Source organism: Mesoplodon bidens (assembly GCF_964165515.1).
Source record: "Mesoplodon bidens genome assembly, chromosome: 16".
NCBI lineage: Eukaryota > Metazoa > Chordata > Mammalia > Artiodactyla > Ziphiidae > Mesoplodon > Mesoplodon bidens.
In genome coordinates, this window is record NC_138173.1 from 13,431,917 (window position 1) to 13,455,518 (window position 23,602).

General features: G+C 35.6%; 1 protein-coding gene across 2 annotated transcripts in view; it reads right to left on the reverse strand.

Annotated features, from left to right (window-relative positions):
* ARFGEF1 (ARF guanine nucleotide exchange factor 1) overlaps nt 1-23,602 on the reverse strand; it is a 133,565-nt gene that overhangs the window by 45,244 nt on the left and 64,719 nt on the right. For both annotated transcript variants that reach the window (XM_081258320.1, XM_081258321.1), the window contains exons 8-17: nt 16,471-16,646; nt 15,400-15,533; nt 11,916-12,150; nt 8,212-8,311; nt 7,963-8,102; nt 7,745-7,853; nt 6,890-7,091; nt 2,583-2,694; nt 2,020-2,225; nt 1,662-1,746 (exon numbers count right to left, since the gene is read on the reverse strand). In XM_081258320.1, coding sequence (XP_081114446.1) covers nt 1,662-1,746; nt 2,020-2,225; nt 2,583-2,694; nt 6,890-7,091; nt 7,745-7,853; nt 7,963-8,102; nt 8,212-8,311; nt 11,916-12,150; nt 15,400-15,533; nt 16,471-16,646 — 1,499 coding nt within the window. The remainder of the gene's footprint in view (nt 1-1,661; nt 1,747-2,019; nt 2,226-2,582; nt 2,695-6,889; nt 7,092-7,744; nt 7,854-7,962; nt 8,103-8,211; nt 8,312-11,915; nt 12,151-15,399; nt 15,534-16,470; nt 16,647-23,602) is intronic.

A 23,602-nucleotide genomic window follows, 5' to 3' on the forward strand; every position in this document is an offset into this window, starting at 1 on the left:
CCGGAAATTTTGAACATGGTATAATGTTTTAGCATCGTGTCAATGAGAGACAAAGACAAGCCCTGGAAGAAAATCTGAAGTAGCAGCAAAGTATATTTGTGGATCTGGGCTGGGAGGTAGGGGTAGGAGCTCCAAGCACGTTGGAGAAGAGACTGCATTAATTGCAGATACACAAAATGAAAATACACTGCTCAAACAGAAGACTTCTGTCACAGTGGGATTCTGGAAGTAGTGTAAAACATAATCCTACTTTTCTTCTCCTGATTATCTTTTACAGAACATTTTACTCTTGACTTTTACTCTCATGTTCTTAAATTAAGCTGTGCCTAATTAAGTTTTAGTGCTTAAATCACTTAAAGCCAATCGTTACTACTGACGAAGATTAATAAACAAAAAAGTTAAACATGCTCTAAATGTATTTCAAAAATTAAAAAAAAATTGTCTCACACTATCTATAAATGGTAGTTTACTAGAAATATTCTAGGTGAAAAAGGAACATAAATGACTTGTTAAATTAACCTATATTTTAACTCTGAAAACAACTAGGAATGAGGAGAATTAGTTTTAAGGAATTCCTTTAAAGTTACCCGTGTTCTTTAAAAATGACATAATTTGTTATAGTTCATATAGCCCTGTATCATAAATCATAGAGGGTCCTAATTATGGGTTCAATTTTCTAACAGTCCACTTAGCTTCACAGGAACTCACAAGCTGCTTAAAACTCTATAATTTTTAAACTCATAAGCTGTCTTAAACCTTACAGTTTTTCCAAGACATCTCAGATTAGTAATAAGTATATAGTTTATTTCTCATCATAAGAGTAATACCTATCATTAGAAGCCTATCCCTAAGAAGTATTAAGAAATTCTTACAAATAGGTTTATTTATAAAGATAATTTTCCTCAAGTTTTTGGAAACTATGCATAAAATACCTAAAACTTTAAAAATAATGTTTTTGTTACTGAATATCAGAAATCAAGTGACAGTTCCTTAATATTTAAAGTAAAGGAATTACAATTTAATGAAGCAAATGAAATTTAAACGCTTCCTGGATATCTGGTATTTTAAAATTATGGTTAATTTTTAGGTGTAATGGTACTGTGGTTATGTTTAAATACAGTATTTCTCTTTCAGATATATATACTGAAATAAATACAGATGAAATGATATGATACATGAGATTTGCTCCAAAATGACCTGGGGGAGAAAAGGGATATATATAGAACAAGACTGGCCATAAGTTGGGAGCTGTGGAAGATGGGTGACAAGCACATGAAGGACCCACTATACTAAATGCTCTGTTATTTAAGTTTGAAATGTTAAAACAAACAAAAGATGGTTTATATGATGTTTTTCCATGTTGTAATAAACACAGGCAGAAGAGCTATAAGCACATTCTTAGATTAAAATTTATCTGAAGTTTTATACAGCTGTCAATCATGAGAAAGACAAATACAGATTTTACGAATATCTAAAAGTCTAATTAGAATTACTACCAGAAACTGCATTTGTAAAATGTACACTACACCAAATTAAATACCCCAATTTGGTGAATGGTTTAACTAAATTAAGACTAAAATTTCAACTATTACTTACTGAATTCAAAACAATTTATTTAATTTGTACTATTTATTGTAAAACTGGCTTGGAAGAAGACATACCTGTGGACTGTGAAGATCTGTGGTGAGCATGATAATTGAATAAGCCAGAACATACGCAGTATCTGCACTAGCAAAAAGGGTTTGTCTGCAAAAATAAATGTTTCGTGTTATAAACTTTTACTGTTTACAGTTAGCATTTAAATAACTCACCTCAAACCCCGTGTCACTTTTAGTTTTCTCTTTCAGGATTTATGTTCTATCTCATATAATAATTTTTATGGAATTGTCTCATCACTTCCAGATCGTATATAATCTAAGTTTCCTGGGGCAGGGGATTATGAATCACCTGATACTCGCCGGAAGAGGGTCTTGGATATAGTCAGCAACCAATAAGTACTTGAATCTGAATCCTGCTTACCCTTGGTTGCATTCTAAGTATCTTGCAGCAAATTTTTCCATCAATCGATCAATTTTCTGAGCTTCCCCTGGAAGACGGAATCCTTCCAGAAACATACGAAGGGCTGAAACAAAATCCTTTCCTGAAAAGTCATGTTGGTCCACATATGCATACATGACTTCTTTGTTAAATTTATCATTATCTCCCAGGAATTCACCCACTTGAGTCTAAAGAACAAAAGACAGAAATTGATATCCTAATAGACTTACATCTCCTACACAGCCAATTTTTTAAAAAGCAGAAAAAAATCCATAAGATCCACAGGCTTTAACCACAGGGTTAATTAACTATTTCAAACGTGAAGTTAAAAGTTAAACATACTAAATGTATTTATTTAAAAAAAAATCAAGATATTCTTTTGAGTATAGAGAATAAAAAAGCAAAATTAAGAATAGCTAGCTTATTTTTACATACTTAGGAGGGCACCTTAAAGGGGCAATAATATTATAATATTATTACAATATTATTAACTTAAACAATAATTTTACAGAAAAAGTCAGAATGAAATAACGTGGAGTTCTTACAGAGTCTAATCTTTCCTCCTGATGTAAGAACTGGGCAATATCTTCCGGTGTAGTGCCAAGCATCCCTTGCTCTTGGAGGTACTGTATTCCTCTCTTTGGTTTCTTAGTAAATCTAGATGATGTTAAAGTTAAAAGGAGCATTAGAAATAGAAAACCATTTGTATTCCCTGAAAAGATCTAAAACTACAGTGAATTAACTTTGTAGCACTTAGAAAACAGAATTTTACTTAAAATAATCAATGCATCATTATTGTACAAAATGTACAAAAAATAATATACTATGCAAAGTTTTCTTTGAAAAGGATCTCAAATGGAAGGCAACCTTTATCACTGATATGGATCATTTCACAGATTATGTGAGGTACTGCCATGTAGCAGATGAACTCTGAGATAGCTCATACTTTAATAAATATGTTCTCCTTAGTGCTCAAGTAAGCTTGGCTCATTCTCCTTATACCCACTAATTATTTCTAAGTTTCCTGCTTTTAAAATACAGAACTTGAATTTTGGTGACTGTTTTAACCACAACCTGATGGCATCATTTCCTTTATGGAAAAAAAAATTTATATACCCACACTGATTGGACTGACACACAAAGCCTTTCTCAATATGGCTCATTTCTTGAACGTATTTACAAAACAGGAACGGACTCATAGACTTAGAGAATGAACTTATGGTTACCCTGGGTGGGGGGAAGGGTGGAGGGAAGGGATAGTTAGGGAGTTTGGGACTGATATGTACACACGGCTATATTTAAAAAGGACAACCAACAAGGACCTACTGTATAGCACAGGGAACACTGCTCAGTGTTATGTGGCAGCCTGGATGGGAGGGGAGTCTGGGGGGAATGGATACATGTATATGCATGCCTGAGTCGCTCTGCTGTGCACCTGAAACTCTCACAACATTGTTAATTGGCTATATTCCACTATAAAATAAAAAGTTAAAATAAAAAAATATATAGTTCATTTCTCTCTCATTTACTCCCACATAGCCCTTTCCCATTCCCTAAACATAAAGGATTTGCAGCGTCTATTTCCTCTATGTGCCCTTTGCCTGCTTCACTCACTGGGGAATTCTCCTCCATGCTTGAAGATCCAATTCAAATGTCACCTCTTTCTTTCCAAATCATTTACTTTCTACTTTTATTGTTCCAATAATTAGTTTGGTACCTCATCACCGTCACCTGGGTATTGCAGGCGTTCTTAACTGGTCTCCCTGTCTCTTGTTTTGCTCACATTACAATCCATCCTTCAGGCTGCTGGCAAAGTCATCTTTCCAAAACAGAATCTAATGCTGCTGTTCCTCTGCTTAAAATCCTTCAACAGTATGCCAACGCCAAAAACAAGACAAAACCTCCTTTACACAGAGAATGAGGCCCCTGTAATCTGGATCCAACTCGATGCTCTCGTCTCACCTCCTACTTCTACTCGTCCACCCCCGCCCCTGCCACGCTGAATAGTAATAGTCCTCAAAGGTTCTCCCTTTCCTCTGTGCTGCTGCACATGCCATTCTCTTTGTCTGAAATGTCCTTCCCTGCTCTGTCCTCCTAATGATTCCCGTCAAGTCCTAATTAAACCGCTGCCACATACATAAATTAAAGTCAAGCATTTTTCCCCGAGATAAACACATATTTAATATATATATTAAAAATATGTAATAGTCAAAATGCAACAAATAATGTATCCACAAAGTGAGAACACAGCACAGCAGAGGAAATGTCTAATTAACAGAGATGATCATGATCTACTTCCTGGGAAGGTGACTGTGGAACGGAGCTTTTAAGAATGATTACATCTTTTATAAACAGTCAGAAAAAACATCCCAGACAGAGAGGTCATACTAATACAGGAGGGCATAAAGCAGCATCATATTATAATAAGTAGCTCTGTATTGTTGGAAAAATGAGGTGAAATAAAGAAGCGGCAGGTGATCTAGTTTAGAGTCCAGCAGATTTAAATCATGACGGGTATTATATGCTATTACAAGAAGCTGTGGCTTTATCCTCTAAGAGGAAGAGAGGGGAGAAACAGAAGTAGACTTTCATTCAAGAAAGATTACTCCAGCTAAGTGTAAGAAAAGACTAGAGAATAAATAAGACCAAAGAGAGGCAAGCCAATTAAAAGAGTATACTAGTCAAGGCACCAAATGGTGACGGTTTGACTTGAGCTAACAACTGGGAGACAAAGAGAATAAATTGCAGAGATATTCAGGAAGTAGGATCAGCTGGATTTAGTGACAAATTAGATCTAATGAGGAAATCTAAGGTAAATCCCGGGATTCTGGCTCATAAACTTAGTAGCGTGCTGGGGTTACTAGCCTGAATGGGAAATACAGAAACAATAGGGTTTTCTGTTTGTCTTTTGTTTTGGGTTGTACTGGGGAGTCGATTATGGAGACTGATGAATTTGGTTGTGGACATGCTGAGTGTGAGAAGCTATGCAATGTCCGGGGAGATGTGCAACAGGCAATTACAGATGCGTCTGGAGTTCACTGGAGTTTTTGTGTTAAAAATAACACTTGGGGGGGCTTCCCTGGTGGCGCAGTGGATGGAGTCTGCCTGCCAATGCAGGGGACACGGGTTCGTGCCCCAGTCCGGGAAGATCCCACATGCCACGGAGCGGCTGGGCCCGTGAGCCATGGCCGCTGAGCCTGCGCGTCTGGAGCCTGTGCTCCACAACGGGAGAGGCCACAGCAGTGAGAGGCCCGCGTACCGCAAAAAAAAAAAAAGAAAACAAAAAAAACAAAAACACTTGGGAACTGTGAGATGTTACCATATAGTAGCTGAAGTCAGAGAAAGCACATGATCATCTAGAAACTACAAAGAAAAGAGCTGAGGGACAGACCCTGGAAATGCTGAGATGTATGCCCAGGATGAAGAGCCCATAACAAGACTGCGATGGCGTGGTCAGGAGGTGGGACAGAAGGACAGAATGGTGTCCGGAAACGAACAGTCCCGGAAGAGCATCCTGGGAGCACAGCATTCGCACGGAAGTGTGAAGCAGAAAGCAGGCCGCGTGGCACTGGAGGAACTGGAGTGGCAGAGGAGAAGTGGAGGCCGGGGGACGTCTGCTCTGGGCCCTGGGAGGACTCCCTCTCACTCCTAAGTACTTCGAATTGAGCGGTCCTACCTTGGCAGCACTCTGTACAACACTCCATTATGGACTTCACACAGTACCATTAAAAAATATATTTTGCCCATACTTAGACTGTAATCTTGAATATAAGGACCAGTACCTTCATGGTTCTTGGCACACAGTCCCAAGTACCAAACATGTAGTTTGCTGAGTGACCAGCAGAATTTCAAAATGAGTATCTGTTTGCACATACTAGACGTTGAGACCCCCAAAACAAGGGCTGTTTCACTCATGAGGTTTCCCCAGCACTCTGCATAATGTCTGGAACAGATGGGACTTTGATAAATACTGACTGAACAGCTAGAATAAATGAAGTATTGATGGCTATTTCCTGAGGCTATTTTTGAGATTTTATAATTTTACGACAATGAATACGTGTACACTTTATCAACTTTTTTTCTTTTACATTATCAGTGAAAAAGGGCACCATCAACCACTGCTTAAGACTGAGGAAGAAATGCTTTACAGAATTAGCAAGTCAAGTAAACATATAAGAGAATTTTTTTTAACAGTTTAGATTCATGGATCTAGATTCATGGAGAAAGGCCAGCAAGTTCAGTTTTCCTCACAGCATCTCTCTGAAAGAAGAGAGGGGCAGTAAGAGGAAGGAAGGTGATTCAGACAGGAGAAAGTCCAGGAGCAGGATGACGGCACACAACTCACTAGGAAACTGATTTCACAAGGTCAGGGTCTGGGAGAGAACCCGAGTTTGAAAAGGAGGTTATCACCTTACTGACATAGAACAATTCAATCAATAATGATAAATCAATAACAAGAGTAGCACATTTGTAACTGAAGTGGAGAAAATATAAACCCTACAGAGGAGCAACACTAGCAGAAGTTCCATACTTTAAGTGTGAGTTATCATCTGCTTAGGGAATATAATGCAAGATTTTATAACTGAGCTAAATAAACAGCGCAAAATGGCACAGATGATGTTTGCCAACAACACATAAAGTATAGTGCAAAATGAATGCACATTACAAGGGTCTGTTTCGAGTCACTAGATGTCTTAGATCCAGGAGAGCTGTGCTCCATTTTATTCTCAGAAGGATGTTAATAAGAAGGGACTAAAAATAATCCAAAAATGTAAAGAAACCCAGGATAAGGGTGGCCCAGTACTGGCAGAGGGATATTCGATAACATTTCTCCTTAACATCGGACACTCACAATTCTATCCCTTGTTCTATTATTTCTTTTTGCTGCTTTAGGACTTCAAATTGTTCTGGATTATCAGTGCCAGACATCTGTGTGCTGTAGCTGCCTATTCCTGATGATGATGTTGACTCCAGGGAATTTAAACTTCCGTATCTGTTTATTGTCTCAGGGTGTTTTATTTCACTCGTCTCTTGCTCTGAGGGTTTTTCCTGACCTGTAAGTAGAAAAACTGATTCAGTAAATTATTCTGTCAAAGGAAAAAAATGTCTCAAATAAGGCAAGCTATTTCCATGTTGCTTAGATAGCTACTTAATACAAATAACGTACTAGGTGCCGTAACAGATAATACATACTTTGATACTAAAACACACTGCAATTAGTACAGGTACAATCTGCATCATTAGGAGTTCTTTTTGCAACTACAGTGCTGAGTATCCACTGGGTTTCTGCTCTCAGCTCATGTCTCTCAAGGGACAGTTTTCCCTCAAAGGACTAAGATAACACCAGGATAGCCCTGCAGCTACGAGTTTTTCTCTGAGTAAGGGTGAACGTCAAACATAAATGAACAATTCAATCTTCTTAAAACATTTTTGGCTTTTATATGTTTCTTCTATAATTATCCTTTAACAAAGTTGCATAAATATGATTCACTTTAATATGATATTCAAAATACTTTTAGGAAGATTTAGAAAGAAAAAAGTTTGGATAACTAAGCTGGGAAATTCATAATTTTAAGTTTGTTATTTAACTCAGAGAGAACACTTCTTTCACCAGCTAAATGAATAAAGATGTCAGGAAACTGGCTTAATGGCTTCTGCAACTATCCTCCAAAGCATCATTTAGAATTCTACTCAAATGTCATCTTACCAAGAGTTGTCTGAGAGTTGGGATTCACATACTGATCCTTACTCCATTCAACCATACACTTCAAAATTGACACTAAGCATTCTAAACCTTTTTTCCTCAGGCTCAGCTCCTACAAAATAATTCATAAAGAGAATAAAAACAAACAAAAATCTTTTAAGGAAAATACACAGCTCTTCCTTGGCAAAGTTCAAATTTCAAAATGTTTTTAAAGTTCTTACCTGAACATTACTCATACCGAGTTCTTGACTGCCTCGTCCTTGAGCAATTTTTGATAGATCATTTACTAGTCTTTCAAATATGTTTGCTGCATTTAAGTCACAATCATAGTTTACATAAATATCCACTACACTCTGAGCATCTGTAACAGTACAATATGTTAATTTTAACAAAAGGCATCTAGTATATGAATATATTTGGCCTTTTAAATATCTCAGTAAGAAAGAGATAATAAGGATAAATTCAACTACCTGCACAAATCCTTGTCAATGTCTGAATAACCATCCATTTGTGGTCAAATGAGCTGGTAGAAGTCTCCAAAATGTATAGGAAAATTTCTTTAAAGAACACCTGTGATTAGGGAAAAACCTCCATTTAAAATGTTGTTTATAATTCATATATGTGATCACTTTTTAAATATCCCAAAGCTGCAGAGCAAAGATCAGGACCCAGGGTCCTGGAGTTCCACTCCTTTTGAGTTCCATTTCTGAGACATCAGGACTTAACTTGGGTTGGTCACTTATACTGGCCCTTGCAGTAAAGAGCTGTACTTCCTATCACTCTATTTTGTTATCACACAGCCACTACAAAAGAAATCTGCAAAAATTTGGAGTTCTTCTGGGAGATTATTTCTTAAACATATTTACAAAACTAATAAAACTCCTATTTCATTTTTAATCCCCCACAGAGCATAAGCTATATTCTGTTCATCAGTTATATTTTTCAGACATTATAGTACTGGGCAAGCCTAAGTGTCCCTAGATTTTAAAGTAACTGACGTTGTCATCTACACAATAGAATGTTACAGATGCTCTAACTCCCATATACTGTTATATTTTTATAATTACTCACACAAGTGGGAATCTCTTTTGTCTGAAAACTACAAACTATTTCTCACTATTCTTTACACCAAATAATGTCAAGCACAAAGGATTTAGTCAACCTTATTTTAAAAATTTCTATTTAAGAGCTAAGAATTTTCAGATTCATATTATTTATTTTGGAAAAATGACTACAACTCAAGAGTGGATGAGTGAAAAAGAAAACCTAAAACAACATATTAACATTTATGGAACATATGTATTATGAATACAAAAATTCATATTTGTAATTTGAGACTACTAACATCTTATCCCCCCAAAAGGACAAAACACCCTTGTGATGTGCTTTTCTTTCACAGAATTCAACACATTTCTATTACTTGCCTAATGTCAGCATTTCCTGTAAGACTGTAAGCTCTAAGAGGGTAGAGACAAGGTCCCTCTTGCTAAGCATTGTGTCTACACTGCATGGTAAATATAGTAGGCATTCAATACATATTTACGGCCACAATTCTCAAACACTGCACCAAGTCACCCCAGAATGCTGCAGCAAACTCAGAGGGATGCCGTGAGAATTTCCGAGGGAAAATTCAGAGAGAAATACATCTGCTGGATACCTCAAAAAACTTCACAGTTTCAACATCAATTAGATCACATGACATTCCTTTCAATGACATCGTTATTTTTGCAAACCTGGGGTTTAGTGGTTGCTAAGATAAGAAGCAGGTACTGCATGAAAATCAATGAAGGAAATGAGGGTGGTAATGTCCAATTTGATTTCAAAGTCTGAGAAGTTTGCAGTATCCTATAGGCTCTCATACATTCCAGCAGTCAGTAACTGTTGACTATTTAAAAATGAAATAAAAACATTTTTTCTTTCAGTTTATGTGTGCTTCCCCCCCCACCCCGCCCTGCCCCCAAATGCAGACTTCATTGTTAAGAAAAATACTTGTTAAGTTGTTTGGACCTAACTGCTTAATAAATGGAACTGTTAGGTATTTCTTCTGGAGTAAAGTACACCATGAAAAGATTAGAAACTCTAATGGTGCCATGGATCAAGAGAGTTTGAAGCTCTCTGATTTATGGGATAAATAAAAAAAACCCACAGATTTGGAGAAAGAGGTGGGAAAAAACCTTTAGCTACTGTCTACAGGTTATCAAACTGCACTAATATGCAAAAGCCTATTATAGTAATTTAAGACACCATGCCTATCAACAGGGGCTCTAAGAAAAACCAAAATTCTAAAGAGTTATAGAGCACGTATCATGTAATACATGTAAAATAACAGTTCTATCATAAGCACTTTGTCTTCACATAATTTCTCTTGAAAAAGTGTGTATACACTGTATTTTCTGAAATAGATATGTAAGTTAATACCCAAGGAAAAACCTCATTAGAAAAACTCTAAGATTCATTCTCATAAGATGAATCTTCACATAACAACAATCTCAATTTTGTTTTGCAAATTTAGGTTTTCACATGTTGGGTTTCCTCCAAGTGGAACACAGCTCATCTTGCATTTGAATATGTTCAGTACTTTCAAAAGCATATCTATATTTACCTTGTTTTATCCTCATAATCTCCCCATAAGGGACAATGGAGGTTGAAATAAACCTGATCTCTTTAAAAAAAACAGATTATTACTACAACAATTTTAATGAGAATCTACCATCTATGAACAGACAGGAAATTTCTTAGAAGTATTTCCCTTTAAATTCATACTTACAAAATTTTTGTATGTTAAATTTACTTTACAGAAATAGTAATCACAACTTAAATGATTTTTATGAGATCTGGTTCCATAAGAATTTATACTTCACACAGTCATCTAAATAGTACTTAAAGAAGGAGAGTCTCAGAGAAGTAATTGAATGCACAAAGTCTTCCAAAATTCTCTAATGTCAATTTAAATGTCTCATCATCGAATGAAACACTTTTGGCTTGTTACAGAAGCAAAAGTTCCACAAGTTTTTATTTTAAAGTCTCTTTTATTTGTAGTTCCTGAAGATAATGAGAAAAAACTATCTAAAAATAGTAACTTCCTAGTTTTGCCTTGCATTATTTTAACACACATATGGCAAACTTCTAAAACTTGACAACATATATGCACCAGAAATTGTTTCCTGTCCAAAAATATGACCCAAATTTTAAAAATTTTCACTTAAAATACCAAGACCTTATTCTGTCTCATTACCATAATAATGTTCCACATGAATTTTAATAGATACTGTAGAACCTTTATAATAAAGGATAATATCAAAACTCTGGGAAAATAATGATTTATCCTTCCTGTGAGCTAATGAATTATCAGTCTTGAGTGAGGATTAGATATAAAAATTAAAACGTAACCTGCACATATCAAACATAATATAAAGGCAAAAGACTAGCATAAAAGTATTTCTAAAATATACCATGTCCCAACCAAAACAATATTTTAACAAAGGACAAGCTGGAAAAAAAATCCATTCAATCAGTAAAACAAAGTACTGTTTTTAAATACTGAATTATTTGAAGGTAAAAACAAAAGACCAAGAAATGGTACACTTGCACAATACATGCGTACATGGTTGGGAGATTCCCTAATTTCATTTTGCTAAGGCTCTGGAAATATTTTAGAATGACATAACTGTTATTCTAGTTCCAAAGATGCTGAGAGAAAACTTTTAGGAATATAACAATAACAGATATATTGGGAAAAAAATACAAAAGTTAAAATTTCAAATGTCCTAAAATATAACTCCTAAAATATAACTCCTCTTTAAAGTACCAAAAACTTAAATGGCTTAAAACCATGTAGACAAAGTGTTTATTTAGAGCTTTCTTTTAAGGTAACCAAGTTCACTATTACGTATCATATACACAATGGCAAAATTATTGTGAGGACCAAATTAATTCAAGACAATTAAAATCATTCATGGAACTACTTATTATACATTCCTTGAAGGCAGAAGCTTATGTCTTAATTTGATTTTGCATTCTTAGTGCTTACCTAGTGCTTAGTAGTACTTTGTAGGCACAGGGTACATGATAATACACAAATATTTCACATTCTAAAAAACTTTCCAGTGTATTAAAACATGATTTAACATGAAAACAAATGAAATAGCCAACAATACTTAAATGCAGAACATACCTCAATCTGCATCTTCAGATGCGTCTTGAAGTTTGACAACAAAGTAAGAAATATGGAAAGGGAAAGCTCAAAAACCTCTGGAACAGAAGAAACTCCATTTTTTGAGAGTGCAACACACAGATACTGCTTAATAGCATTAATAAACATCTCATTTGTCCTGAAAATAGGTCCTGCATTCTGCAGAATGGACAGAAGTAACTGCAATGAAAGAATCTTGGATCGTAACTCATGAGACCTAAAATATAAAAAAGAGGGCACAGTGTATGGACAAGTTCAGCATTACGGTAATAAGAGGCTGTTCCAAAGATATTTCCTGTACCACATAATTTCAAAAACCTTTACATGGGAAGAAACAGAAAACTCTGCAACATAAATAAGGAAGTACAGTACATAAATAAGCTTGGCCACTAATAATGGTTAGTTCCACTGATGTTCTCCTTCTACCACATAATTTCATGAACTTTTTAAATGGGAAAACAATCACTCACACATATTTAACATCAACCTACTGTTCCTTTGAACAAGAAAAAAAAATTTAAAGATTTATGTCTTGTTCCTTTCTTTCACAAGTATATTTCACTTTTTAGAAATCAACATGAACTTCTCAGATTAAGGGCCATATTTAGTATAAATAGGTTCCAATGTACTTTTTTCCTAGTTATGCTACTCAAAAATCCTAAACACTAATTAAAAGTTTTGGTGCATTACCAAATTAAAGCATTGCTTCAGGCTTACTTTTTCTGTAACCATCGAAAACTCTTTTTTTAACAAATACATACAAAGAGGCTTTTAGAATACTTGTACCTCTTGGTAGCTTACCCATTTATTCTAAATATGTATTTTTATATAATGAAAAGCTGAAAAACACATTTAAGCTTAAATTGAAAACTGTATTTTTCTGATCAATATACTGTGCCACATTTCTGATCACTATCTAGAAGTTTAATGATCAGATTTCACAAATACAATTTTTCTCCCATTGAAACAGGTTTTTTAAGCCCCAGAGACCAAGGAGATTGAACCCAGGCAACTTTTCAAATGCAGAACACATTTAAATGCTCTAGCCTTGGTTCTTTTCTTTATTTATTCCAAATTGTACTCAGTCACATTTACACCGCATAGTAAACTTAACTGCTCTTGATTTCTACCTTAAAAATTTTGTGGTTTTAAGTGTCAAGTGATTCAAGCACCTAAAACTCTATCAAGGAATATTTAATTTTAGGTAAATAGGAATCACAAAAAATACTGCCATCTTTGAAATAAAACTGGAACCAATAATACCATTAATACACAGTCATGTTTCCAAGATGCCTTTGTCTCTGAAACTAAGAATATGTACGTGCAGCAAATGCAGTATTACAAAACAAACAAACAAAACAAAACAAAACTTAGATAAATCAAGTTAGAAACAGTGGGAGTAAGACTTTGAATAACAGCTATAGGAAAATATGGAGTGGGCCAGGTATTCCCTCTTCACGTTGAGGCCTTCCAAGGCTTATCCACTACTGCTACTTCCTTAGTCTACCTCACATTTATCACCCTTTTTGCTCAGTTCCAATAGAAGCTAAAACCTGCAGCTTATCATTCTCCAACACATGAGTTTTCTTATAAGTATGTTTTATCTTTGTATCCACAGCATCTAACAAAATGCCTCGTTAGTATGTGCTCAAAATAATTAACGGATTTATTCATGCATTCATCTAAACATTAAGTATCTACTATGAATAGGGCATTAATCAATGAAAAGATGATCAAATGATTATCTGATAACACAATAAAGTATACTTCTGACAGGCAAAAGAAGCTGGAAATTACAGGTCTGAAGTTTTTTGTGGGGTAGTTTCAAATTACGATTCAAGCTTAAAGAACATTTCCTGGATCATCATCTTAGCAAGGCCACAAAATATAAAGAGAAGCAAAGACAAAAAGGAAATTATATAACTACAAAAGATCATTAATTTTGGCAAAAAAAAAATCATTCAAGATAGAAAACCATATATTCTGGAAAAAGAACAGTTTCTAGGGGTGGAAAATTTGATCTCTTTCAGAATTCAATTCCAATATTTAATGACTGGTGGTCGAGAAGGTTTTCTTTACGTTGAAACAAAATTTCCTAATATCTCTGACTTAAGCCCACTACGTAGGAGGATAATTTACATTATTCGTCACAATAATCTTTTGTAATATTAAAGGTCTGATTTGGGGAAACTAAACATCTGAGGCTTTTAAGGTCACCAACATTTTTAAATCATGGGAAAAATGGCTTTCAGCACTAGCACCAAATTCTAAAGTTATTTTCTCCTTAAAGTAGGTCTTCATCAATCCAGAATGATAGGTCAAAACTGTCATTCCCCCCCCACCATAATGAAAATAAGAAACTGAAAAAATTTCAAATATATTCGTATAAAATATATAGGCTATAATCAAGTTTATATTGTAATTCGAACAACCTTAATCCTTTTTCTGTAGTGTTTGTATTTTCTAAATATTTCTGACTCTCAGGATTTGGGCCTAAAAAGATAAGAGTTTCAGGCTTCTGGGCCTAAAAGATGTTTCTCACTGAATCAGTACAATGTGACAAAACAAAACTGTAGAAAGTATAACAAATGTGGTTTCCCAAAACTTATAAAGTTTTTATTGTAACTGTCTCCAGTCTTCCTCCTCAGTTGACACTTAGAAACTGAAATGCTCTAGAGTTTTAAAAATGAATTTCCCCCTATTTCAATATCCCTTTCTCAAAGTCACTCAGGCTTCTCCAAGCTGACTTTCTCCAGAAAGTTCTCCTAAAACTGACACGCTATATAAAACATGATGCTGCAACATCAGAGGAGCAGGGCTCTTTAGTAACTCCCAAACTCAACCTCGAGCAGGAAGTACTTGCACTGGAATCATTTAAACAGAAAGATATGTGACAACTTATGACTTAAAAAAATGGCACTTACCTACCGTTTAAACTAATATAATTGATGGGAAGCAGACAAGTGACTCCTATGTTAAAGTATTTCCTGCTCCCCACGGGAGAAAGTTATCATCGTAGGGCATTTTTTCAGACCTTAATGAATATGTTATTATCTTTCATTAAGACTTTTAAGATTTATTTCTCTTAGGTTTTATTACCTTTCAAGTAGTAGCTTTCAGAAGCCTAGCATGAGGCTACACGTAAAGGGCTACATTAGTACCAATGTTACTTACAATATTAAAATAATAATTCATTTAATCATTCAATACTTGATGAGCACCTACTATGCACCAGGCACAATTCTATAATGCTGTTGGTGTGCTTTTGGAAGATAGTGTAAGGTATCTACTCTAGCAATTTTGAAACTCACTGTTTTTTAGTACATGTTTTAAAAAGTAAAATAACCTCCCACATATTTTTTAAAGGTCCTAAAAGACAAAAACAAAAGAAAACCCAAAGACTATTTTACAGTAAGCCTCAAGATTAAAAAGCTGCATTTGTCAGGCAGAACAGCTGAGGACTTACTTTGGATCTGGCGGTCCATCCGACAGTGGTTTCATTGACAGTTTACACAATGACCTGAATACTAGAAAGGCATCCTTTTGTAAAATGTGGGAAAACTTAGCACCAGGTGAAGGTCCCGAAGAATTTCCAGATTCCTAAACAAGTGAACACACCATGTAAATAAAGGCATCTGCCAGTGCAAATCATTTCAGCCTTCTATATATTTTATTCAATTCAGTTATATGTGGGGGTCTACTGGAAGGAAAACTACATGAGGAATTTGCCATACTGTTTTTCTTTATTGTGACATGCCACTCCCACCCCCAACAATAAATACCTTAAAAAATGCATTCTTTTAAGATATGCCACCAAACTCTTAAAATGTACCCATTTATATTATTACTAACAAAACCTAGCACATCACGGTGTGACAAGATACCTCATCCATGGCCTGAACTACGCTTTCCACTACCTGTCACTGGGTGTTTTATGTTTTTGTCCTATTTTATTTTTTATCTACTCTGCGCAGATAGACATAAGACAATGGAGACTGTTAAGGTAACATTTAGAAGTTATTAATGGATAAAGGTCAGCAAGGCCAGGAAAACTTACCCCTATGTATGGGGCAATGATTTAGGGTAGGACTCCCTTATCTAAAAAGATAAGGAAAAAATACACAAAATACAGGGTCGGAAGGAAGAGGAGGACCCTATCACCACCACAGTATGGATTTTATTGTACCCTGAGCAAAGGTAAGACGAAGTTCTCGAGATCTCCAGAAGCTCTTTCTCCTCCTAGTATACTAGAATTATCCTATAAATATGTGATAGGAATGTTCTTTTTAAATGTAATTTCAGTGGGGGAGGAGGAAAGATGTGAACACATATGAGACACACCTTAGAGGTGGAAATACAGCTATCAATATTGTAAGGGAATAAACTGCTCTGATTTATATCAATGGAAAAAAAAACCAAACTTTTTATTTCCTCAAACTGAAATCAGCCAGCATTAGCAACTGGATATATTCACCACAAGGTGTTGGTAGCAGCCTATCAATTTGTAAGATTAAGAGGATTTCTCCTCTATTTCTACCTGAGTATCATTGGAAGAGACAGACAATCTGTCATCAGGTAAGGACGGTGTATATGCAACAGAAATTGGTGTTCCTGGAATTCCATTTGCTTGAATATTTTCACTGTCACTACCATCCTCTACGGTTCCAATGTTGCCATCTGCACTTGCATTTATGGTAGTCCTTTCTCCCATATCTAAAACGGTAAGAAGAAAAACCATGCAAACATATTTAACTTAACTGAAGTGCACTGAAAAAGCATAGACTATTTAAAATGAAACAGTGGCAGAAAAGCAATGCGAAGTAAGATGTATTGGCACCATTTAAAGGTTAGCGTACTTACTAGTAAGTATGCATTTGGAATATATCCAAACATGATCCTTAAGTAGCTCTGGCAATGGAACACACTCCGCTGATGAAAGGCTAACAGAATGTGCTAAAACAGAAGGTTACTTTTAGCCTATATTAGCATTTACTAAACTGAGTCCTAATGAATGCTAATGCCTTAAGATATTTAAAGAAATTCTTTAAAAAAATCCCATTTTCAAATAAGTTTGGGAAATGATGGAAAATAGGTATCTTTATCATAGCCTTTTTTTTTTTTTTTTCTTTTTGTGGTATGCGGGCCTCTCACTGTTGTGGCCTCTCCCGTTGCGGAGCACAGGCTCCGGACGCGCAGGCCCAGTGGCCACGGCTCACGGGCCCAGCCGCTCCGCGGCATATGGGATCCTCCCAGACCGGGGCACGAACCCGTATCCCCTGCATCGGCAGGCGGACTCTCAACCACTATCATAGCCTTTAATTTGCTAATACGCATTGAGTTCTCCAAAGGGGATATACAATATGCAGTGTTTCCAAAATTTATTTTACCACGAGATCCCAACCCTCTTTTCAGAATACCTACTAATACCTCTAATAACATATATTCTTTGGAACACAACTATGGAAATAACGGCTGTGAATATTCTTCAGTATGTCACTCTGAGTAACCTTACCTGTGATTAATATACGTAGAAATAAATGACTTCTAGTAGGACAAACATAGACAATGCAAACAATACCAAGTTTCAGGACTACTCTAGGTGTAATGTATGTTACTTTAAAAAAGAAAACTTCATAGCAGCACTATTTACAGTAGCCAAGATATGGAAAGAATCTAAATGTCAATAGACAGATGAATGGATAAAGAAGATGTGATTGATATACACATATAAAAACACAATGGAATACTACTCAGTCATAACAAAAAATGAAATTTGAAGCAACATGGATGGACCTAGAGATTATCATACTGAATGAAGTAAGTCAGAAAGAGAAAGAAAAATGCCACATGATATTACTTGTATATGGAATCTAAAACATGACACAAATGAACTTATCTACGAAACAGAAACAGACTCACAGACATAGAGAACAAACTGGTTGTCAAGGAGATGGGGGAATGGGGGAGGAAGGGATTGGGAGTTTGGGATTAGCAGATGCAAACTATTATATACAGGATGGATAAACAACAAGATCCTACTGTAAAACACAGGGAACTATATTCAATACCCTGTAATAAACCATACTGGAAAAGAATATGAACTAAAAAAAGAAAAAGGAACACATACATGTCTGCGGCCATAACTCAGTAGCTATCTGGCAGGAAACTGCTCCTTTCATGCTGCCAAGTAAAAGAAATTACAGGCTAGCATGAGGGAAATACAATGTACTAGAAGGAGCACAGATTTTGGAATACGAAAGACCCCTGCTGTTTCAATCATGTCTCTACCACTTAACTGGAGAAGTTATTTCACCTTCTTCATAAGCAACAAAGATAATAATGTCTCTGAGGAATCACCAAAACACACACACGTGTACAGTACATAAAGAACACAATTGGTTCTCAATAAGGGGTAGTAGCTCTTATTAATTTTGCTGATAACTGATAACATGTGCCCAATTTTTTAACTGATTTGAGTAATGAAAGGAGTGTACCTGGTAATACGCTAATGTGTGACACACTAAATACTATTACAGCTTTCTATATATATGTAAAGAATGCTTATATATATGTAAAGAACTCTCTGGAAGAAGTCACAAAAATTTAATAATGATTATCAGAAACTGGTGACTGTTCCCCAAAGCACTTACTCCCAACCTTTTTCTCTGTACTCAATCACATCGCTTTCCACTGCCCCTCCTCCACCTTCCCTTAATAAACAACTTCCGCCTTCTACTTAAGCTACACAGATAATTTAACATAGGCTTCCTTACTCTTCCTCACCCACCATAAAGTTCCTTAACACCAACAATCATCTTTTTCTTCCCTCTCATTTCAGGGAAAAAATATTCCTTCACATTTCTAAGGTGAATCATTCATTCACCCTCAAATCTATCTCTTCTTGCCTTCGGTAGTGTCCTTCTCCCCTGGATATTTTCTTGAAACATTACATTTTCAATTTGTGCACAAGACTGGATCTTCCCCAATACTCAACCAACACACTCACATCTTTTCACTATCAAGACGTAACCTTCTTTCAACTTCCGCCACACACCAGCTACTGTCCATTTTTCTTTTCTAAATCAAATTTCTAAAGAAATAATTAATATTCATTGATAATACTTTCCTTCTTAGGAAATTTCTCAAACGAATTGAAAACATTCTCTTATTTTATTTTCAGGCTTTGAAGCCAGACATCTTTGGGTTGGAGTCTTCACTTTACCACTTCTTACAGGTTAGCTTAATCTCTCAGTGCCTCAATTTTCTCATTTGTAAAAAAAAAAAAAAAAGGGAATTGTAACAGTACCTAAACATCCCAGAGTCTGGGGAGGATTAAGTGAGTCAACACAAGTAAAGCACATAAAATCATTGGGGATACAAAGAAAGTACTTAACAGTTAGATATCATTATTCTCTATGCTTTTTTCCTCTAATTCTCTAATTGTCCCCTAAACGTTAAGTGCAGACTTCTGTTTACAAGGTGGTGAGTTGAGCCCACTAATTTACCTTCTTCTTTCACAAATCCCACTGAAATTACTAGGGAAAAAATATAAACAAGAAATAGTCTTTAGTAGCACTGGAAAACTAAGGAGGATATAATCAACAGACCAAAATCTTGAAGGAATTTCTAAAAATTAAGGTAAGTTCATGGGAATTCCCTGGCGGTCCAGTGGTTAGGACTCGGTGCTTTCACTGCCATGGCCTGGGTTCAATCCCTGGTTGGAGAACTAAGATCCCATAAGCCACGCAGCACAAACAACAACAACAACAACAACAACAAAAGGTTCGGATGGAGGAAGAAGGGAAAAGCCAATAATATTCAAATGCCTGTGACTGAACACATGCAAAGGACAGAGCTACCTGAGAAGTGGTTGAATTGTACCATGTGGGTTCCAATATACTCCAAAGCCTAGACAGAATGCCAAGGGTTACGGCGTAGGAGGGAAGAGAGCTTGGGAAACCAGGCCAATGTCTACCAACACAGCTGTCAGCAGCCACGATCATCTAGAATGTATCTGAGCTCAGCCTGTTAATTAAAGTGGAGGATTTGCTTGGTAGGTGTCTTAACCTAAGAAGTAGGGTAGGAGGGGAGAGAGCAGCATCCCAGCTAAGGGGGAACAGACAGTGCTGAAATACACACTGAACAAGCTAGTACAGCAGTGAAATCTAAAGTTCTAGGCTTCCACTCTAACCACCTGTTTCTGCTTAACTAATGCTAAATAAAGCCCTAACTGAATGAAGGCAACCTAAGATTTCCTGGCAAAGGCTGGGAGAATGGGAACAAACCAAGTTTGAAGAACGCACCCCCCACTCCTGACCCCAAGGCTAGAATATATAAAATGCTGAAACAGCAATTATCCCAAGCTTCACATGGCTTCAGTGTGTGCTCACAACACAGCCCAAGGATCACCAGGATCCCCCCTCTGCTCAAGGGAGGCATCTGCTTCTTTTAGTTAAGTTCTCAGCTGGGAAATAAGGTCTGCCTTTGGACGGCAGTCACCTGGCAGACTCTGGAGAGGAAAGCCTCATGAGAAATGGAAAAGCAGTGCACAGAATTACTGAGAAAGCTCTTTATATACTGATCAAATCTGGTCTTTCTATTCTTTAAACAGACAGAAATGTAAAGTCTACACTCAAAAGTAAGGACAAAGGTCAGCAATCTGAGCAAATGGTTTCCCGGTGAAACATTTTACAGCTGGAACAATTTTAATTAGTACTCCCAGAGATGTGTGAAAGACTACTGCAACAATAAATAAGCGCAAAGCGCTATGAAAAAAGGGAGCTCAAGAAAAAATAGGGGTTCTTGGAGACCAAAACAAAATTACGGAAAGAAAAAACATACACTGGGAAAAGCAGTAGAATGGACATTAATGAATAAAGTATTGGAAAGCCCCTTGTAACATTTTCTCTGAATGTAGAATCATAAGACAAAACGATGGACATTAGGAAAGATTGTCAGAGCAATAAGGGATATGATGAAAAATACTCAACAACTGTATAGTGTGCGATGTGGAAGGGAAGAATGGAAAGAAAGAATAGCTAAAAACATAATAGAAAAATCACTAGAATGATGAAAAGTTATGAAAAGAATTCAACAGCTAGCCCTGATTTAAAAAACAAAAGTAAAATCACACCCAGGCACACACACAAAAAGATAAAAAGTATTTTTTAATAAACTAGAAATACAGGAAACTTACTAAACGTGATAAAGAGTATCGTCCAAAACACGAAAGCAATCATCAGACTTACGGGTGAAATATAGCAATAATGTTAAAAACAAATGAGGATTCTTGCCACCATTAACCCTACTCAACATTTTCTTGAGGTTCAAACTAATGTTATATAACAAAACTGAGAGAACAAAAATGAAGTGTAAGTATTATAAAGGAAGAAACAAAGATAAAATATCATTACTCACCTAGAAAACCCAAGATAACCAAATGAAAAACTTTTAGAAACAATTACTAAATAAACTTACTTTTTGAACTGAATGAACTGGTTCTAAACTTTGTGTATACATTTAATGAAATATATAAAAAACTGATGGGGAGGGACTTGCACTATAAAGATCAACATATACAATAAAGTTAAAATATTTTAAAGAATTCAACACTGGATAAGAATAAACAGCTCAATGTGACTGTACAGAAAACTCCAACAGAACCATTTTGGATAAAAGTGGGATTTCAAATTAATTAGGAAAGGAAGTATTATTCTAGGTTATAACTAGCTAGCCAAATCTCATACCAAATAGAAAAACAAATTTCAGATGAATTAAAAATTTAAATTAAAAAAATGAAAACAAAAGTATTAGAAAAACATGGTAGAATATTTTTATAATCTTAGGGTTGTAAAATCCATTCTAAGCAAGACAAAAACAGAATCACAAAGAAAAAGGCTTTATTTGTTAAATTTTTTAGGTATGGTCAAATATCTGCTGAGAACAGTAACAACAGAAGCAAAGGTAAACAAAACAAAACAAAGGCTGACTGGGGAAAAAATATTTACAATACAATGAACAAGGGTTAATTCCTTAAGATGAAGAAATCTTGAATTAAGGAACAAAAACCCATCAAGAGGGAGGGGATATGGAGATATATGTATACATACAGCTGATTCACTTTGTTGTACAACAGAAACTAACACAACACTGTAAAGCAATTACACTCCAATAAAGATGAAAAACAAAAAAAAGAACAAAAACCCAAAAAGCTGAATGGAAAAATGGGCAAAAGATAGGAATAGGCAATTCAGAAAAGTATAAATAGCCCATAGACACTCAGCTGCACCACATGAAATTGCCAGTATTTGATCTACAAAAATAATGACTGCTTCCTATGTTTTTACCGTGCAAATAATCAAAGAAACATAAATTAAAACAGTAAGATATAGTCCATCTATTAAAGTGATGTTAAACAAAACACTGTATATAAATTTTAAATGTTCATACATCTTGGTCAAGTATTTCTTACCCTAAAGAAAAGTGCAAAATGATATCTATAATATGAATGCTCCATGAGAGCCATGCAAAGCAAAAACTCGTAAATAACCTAAATGCTAGTATTAATAGGAGATTATTTAAATAAATTATGGACCACCAATATAATTAAGTACAATATGACATGAAAGGAAAACTATAATTTAGTATGTGACAACAGCAGATTATAAAACAGTAAGTACAGTATGTTCCCATTTATATTTAAATATATGAATGCAGACATGCATGGAAAATGTTATAAAAAAACTTTTTAAAGAGCAAAAAACATATCAAGGTCAGAAGACTTGGGCAAATAAGGAACTGAGAGAAAATATTTGTAAAATATATCACAGAATCCTAATATATAAAGGATTCTTTGAAATTATGGGGGAAAAAGGATAAAAACCTGACAGAATGAACAGAAGGCATGAATAGATGACTCCCTAAAAAAGATATACAATGGCCCTCAAACACAACAAGATATTTAATTTCACTCGTGGAGAAATGCAAATTAAAACCAAAGTAAGATACAATTCTCACCTGTCAGGTTGGCAAAAATTCAAAACCTTAAACTCCACTGGCAGCTTGGAGAAAAAGGCACTCTTGTATGTTGCAAGTAAGAGTGCAAAACAATACAACACCTACGAAGAGAAATTCAGCAAAAGCTAACATACCTTCACATTCATTTACCACTTGACCTAGTAATATTACCTCTTTGAATTTGCCCAGAGGACCAATCTCCACAAATACGAATACAGATATACATGGTTATTCACTGCAGCTTTATCTGTAATAGCAAAATACTGGAAACAACCGAAGCTCCTGTCAGCAGGGGACTGGCTGAATAAACATATACTCACATAATAGAGTATTATGCAGAGAGCCAAAAGAAAAAAAGAATAAGAGAAATCTCTATCAACTGAAATAGAGGGATTTCTAGTATATATTAGGTGAAAAAAGGGGAAGACACAGAAGATATACAGTGTTCTATCAAAAAGAAAGAGAAATAATCATAAGTATTTGCTTACTTCTCTGGGGAAACACACACACACATTATAAAACCAGGGGTCCCCAACACCCCCCCCCAACACCCCAGGCCACACGGCACGAGGTTGAGTGGTGGGTGAGCGAGCGAAGCTTCACCTGTATTTACAGCCGCTCCCCATCGCTCCTGTTACTGCCTGAGCTCCGCC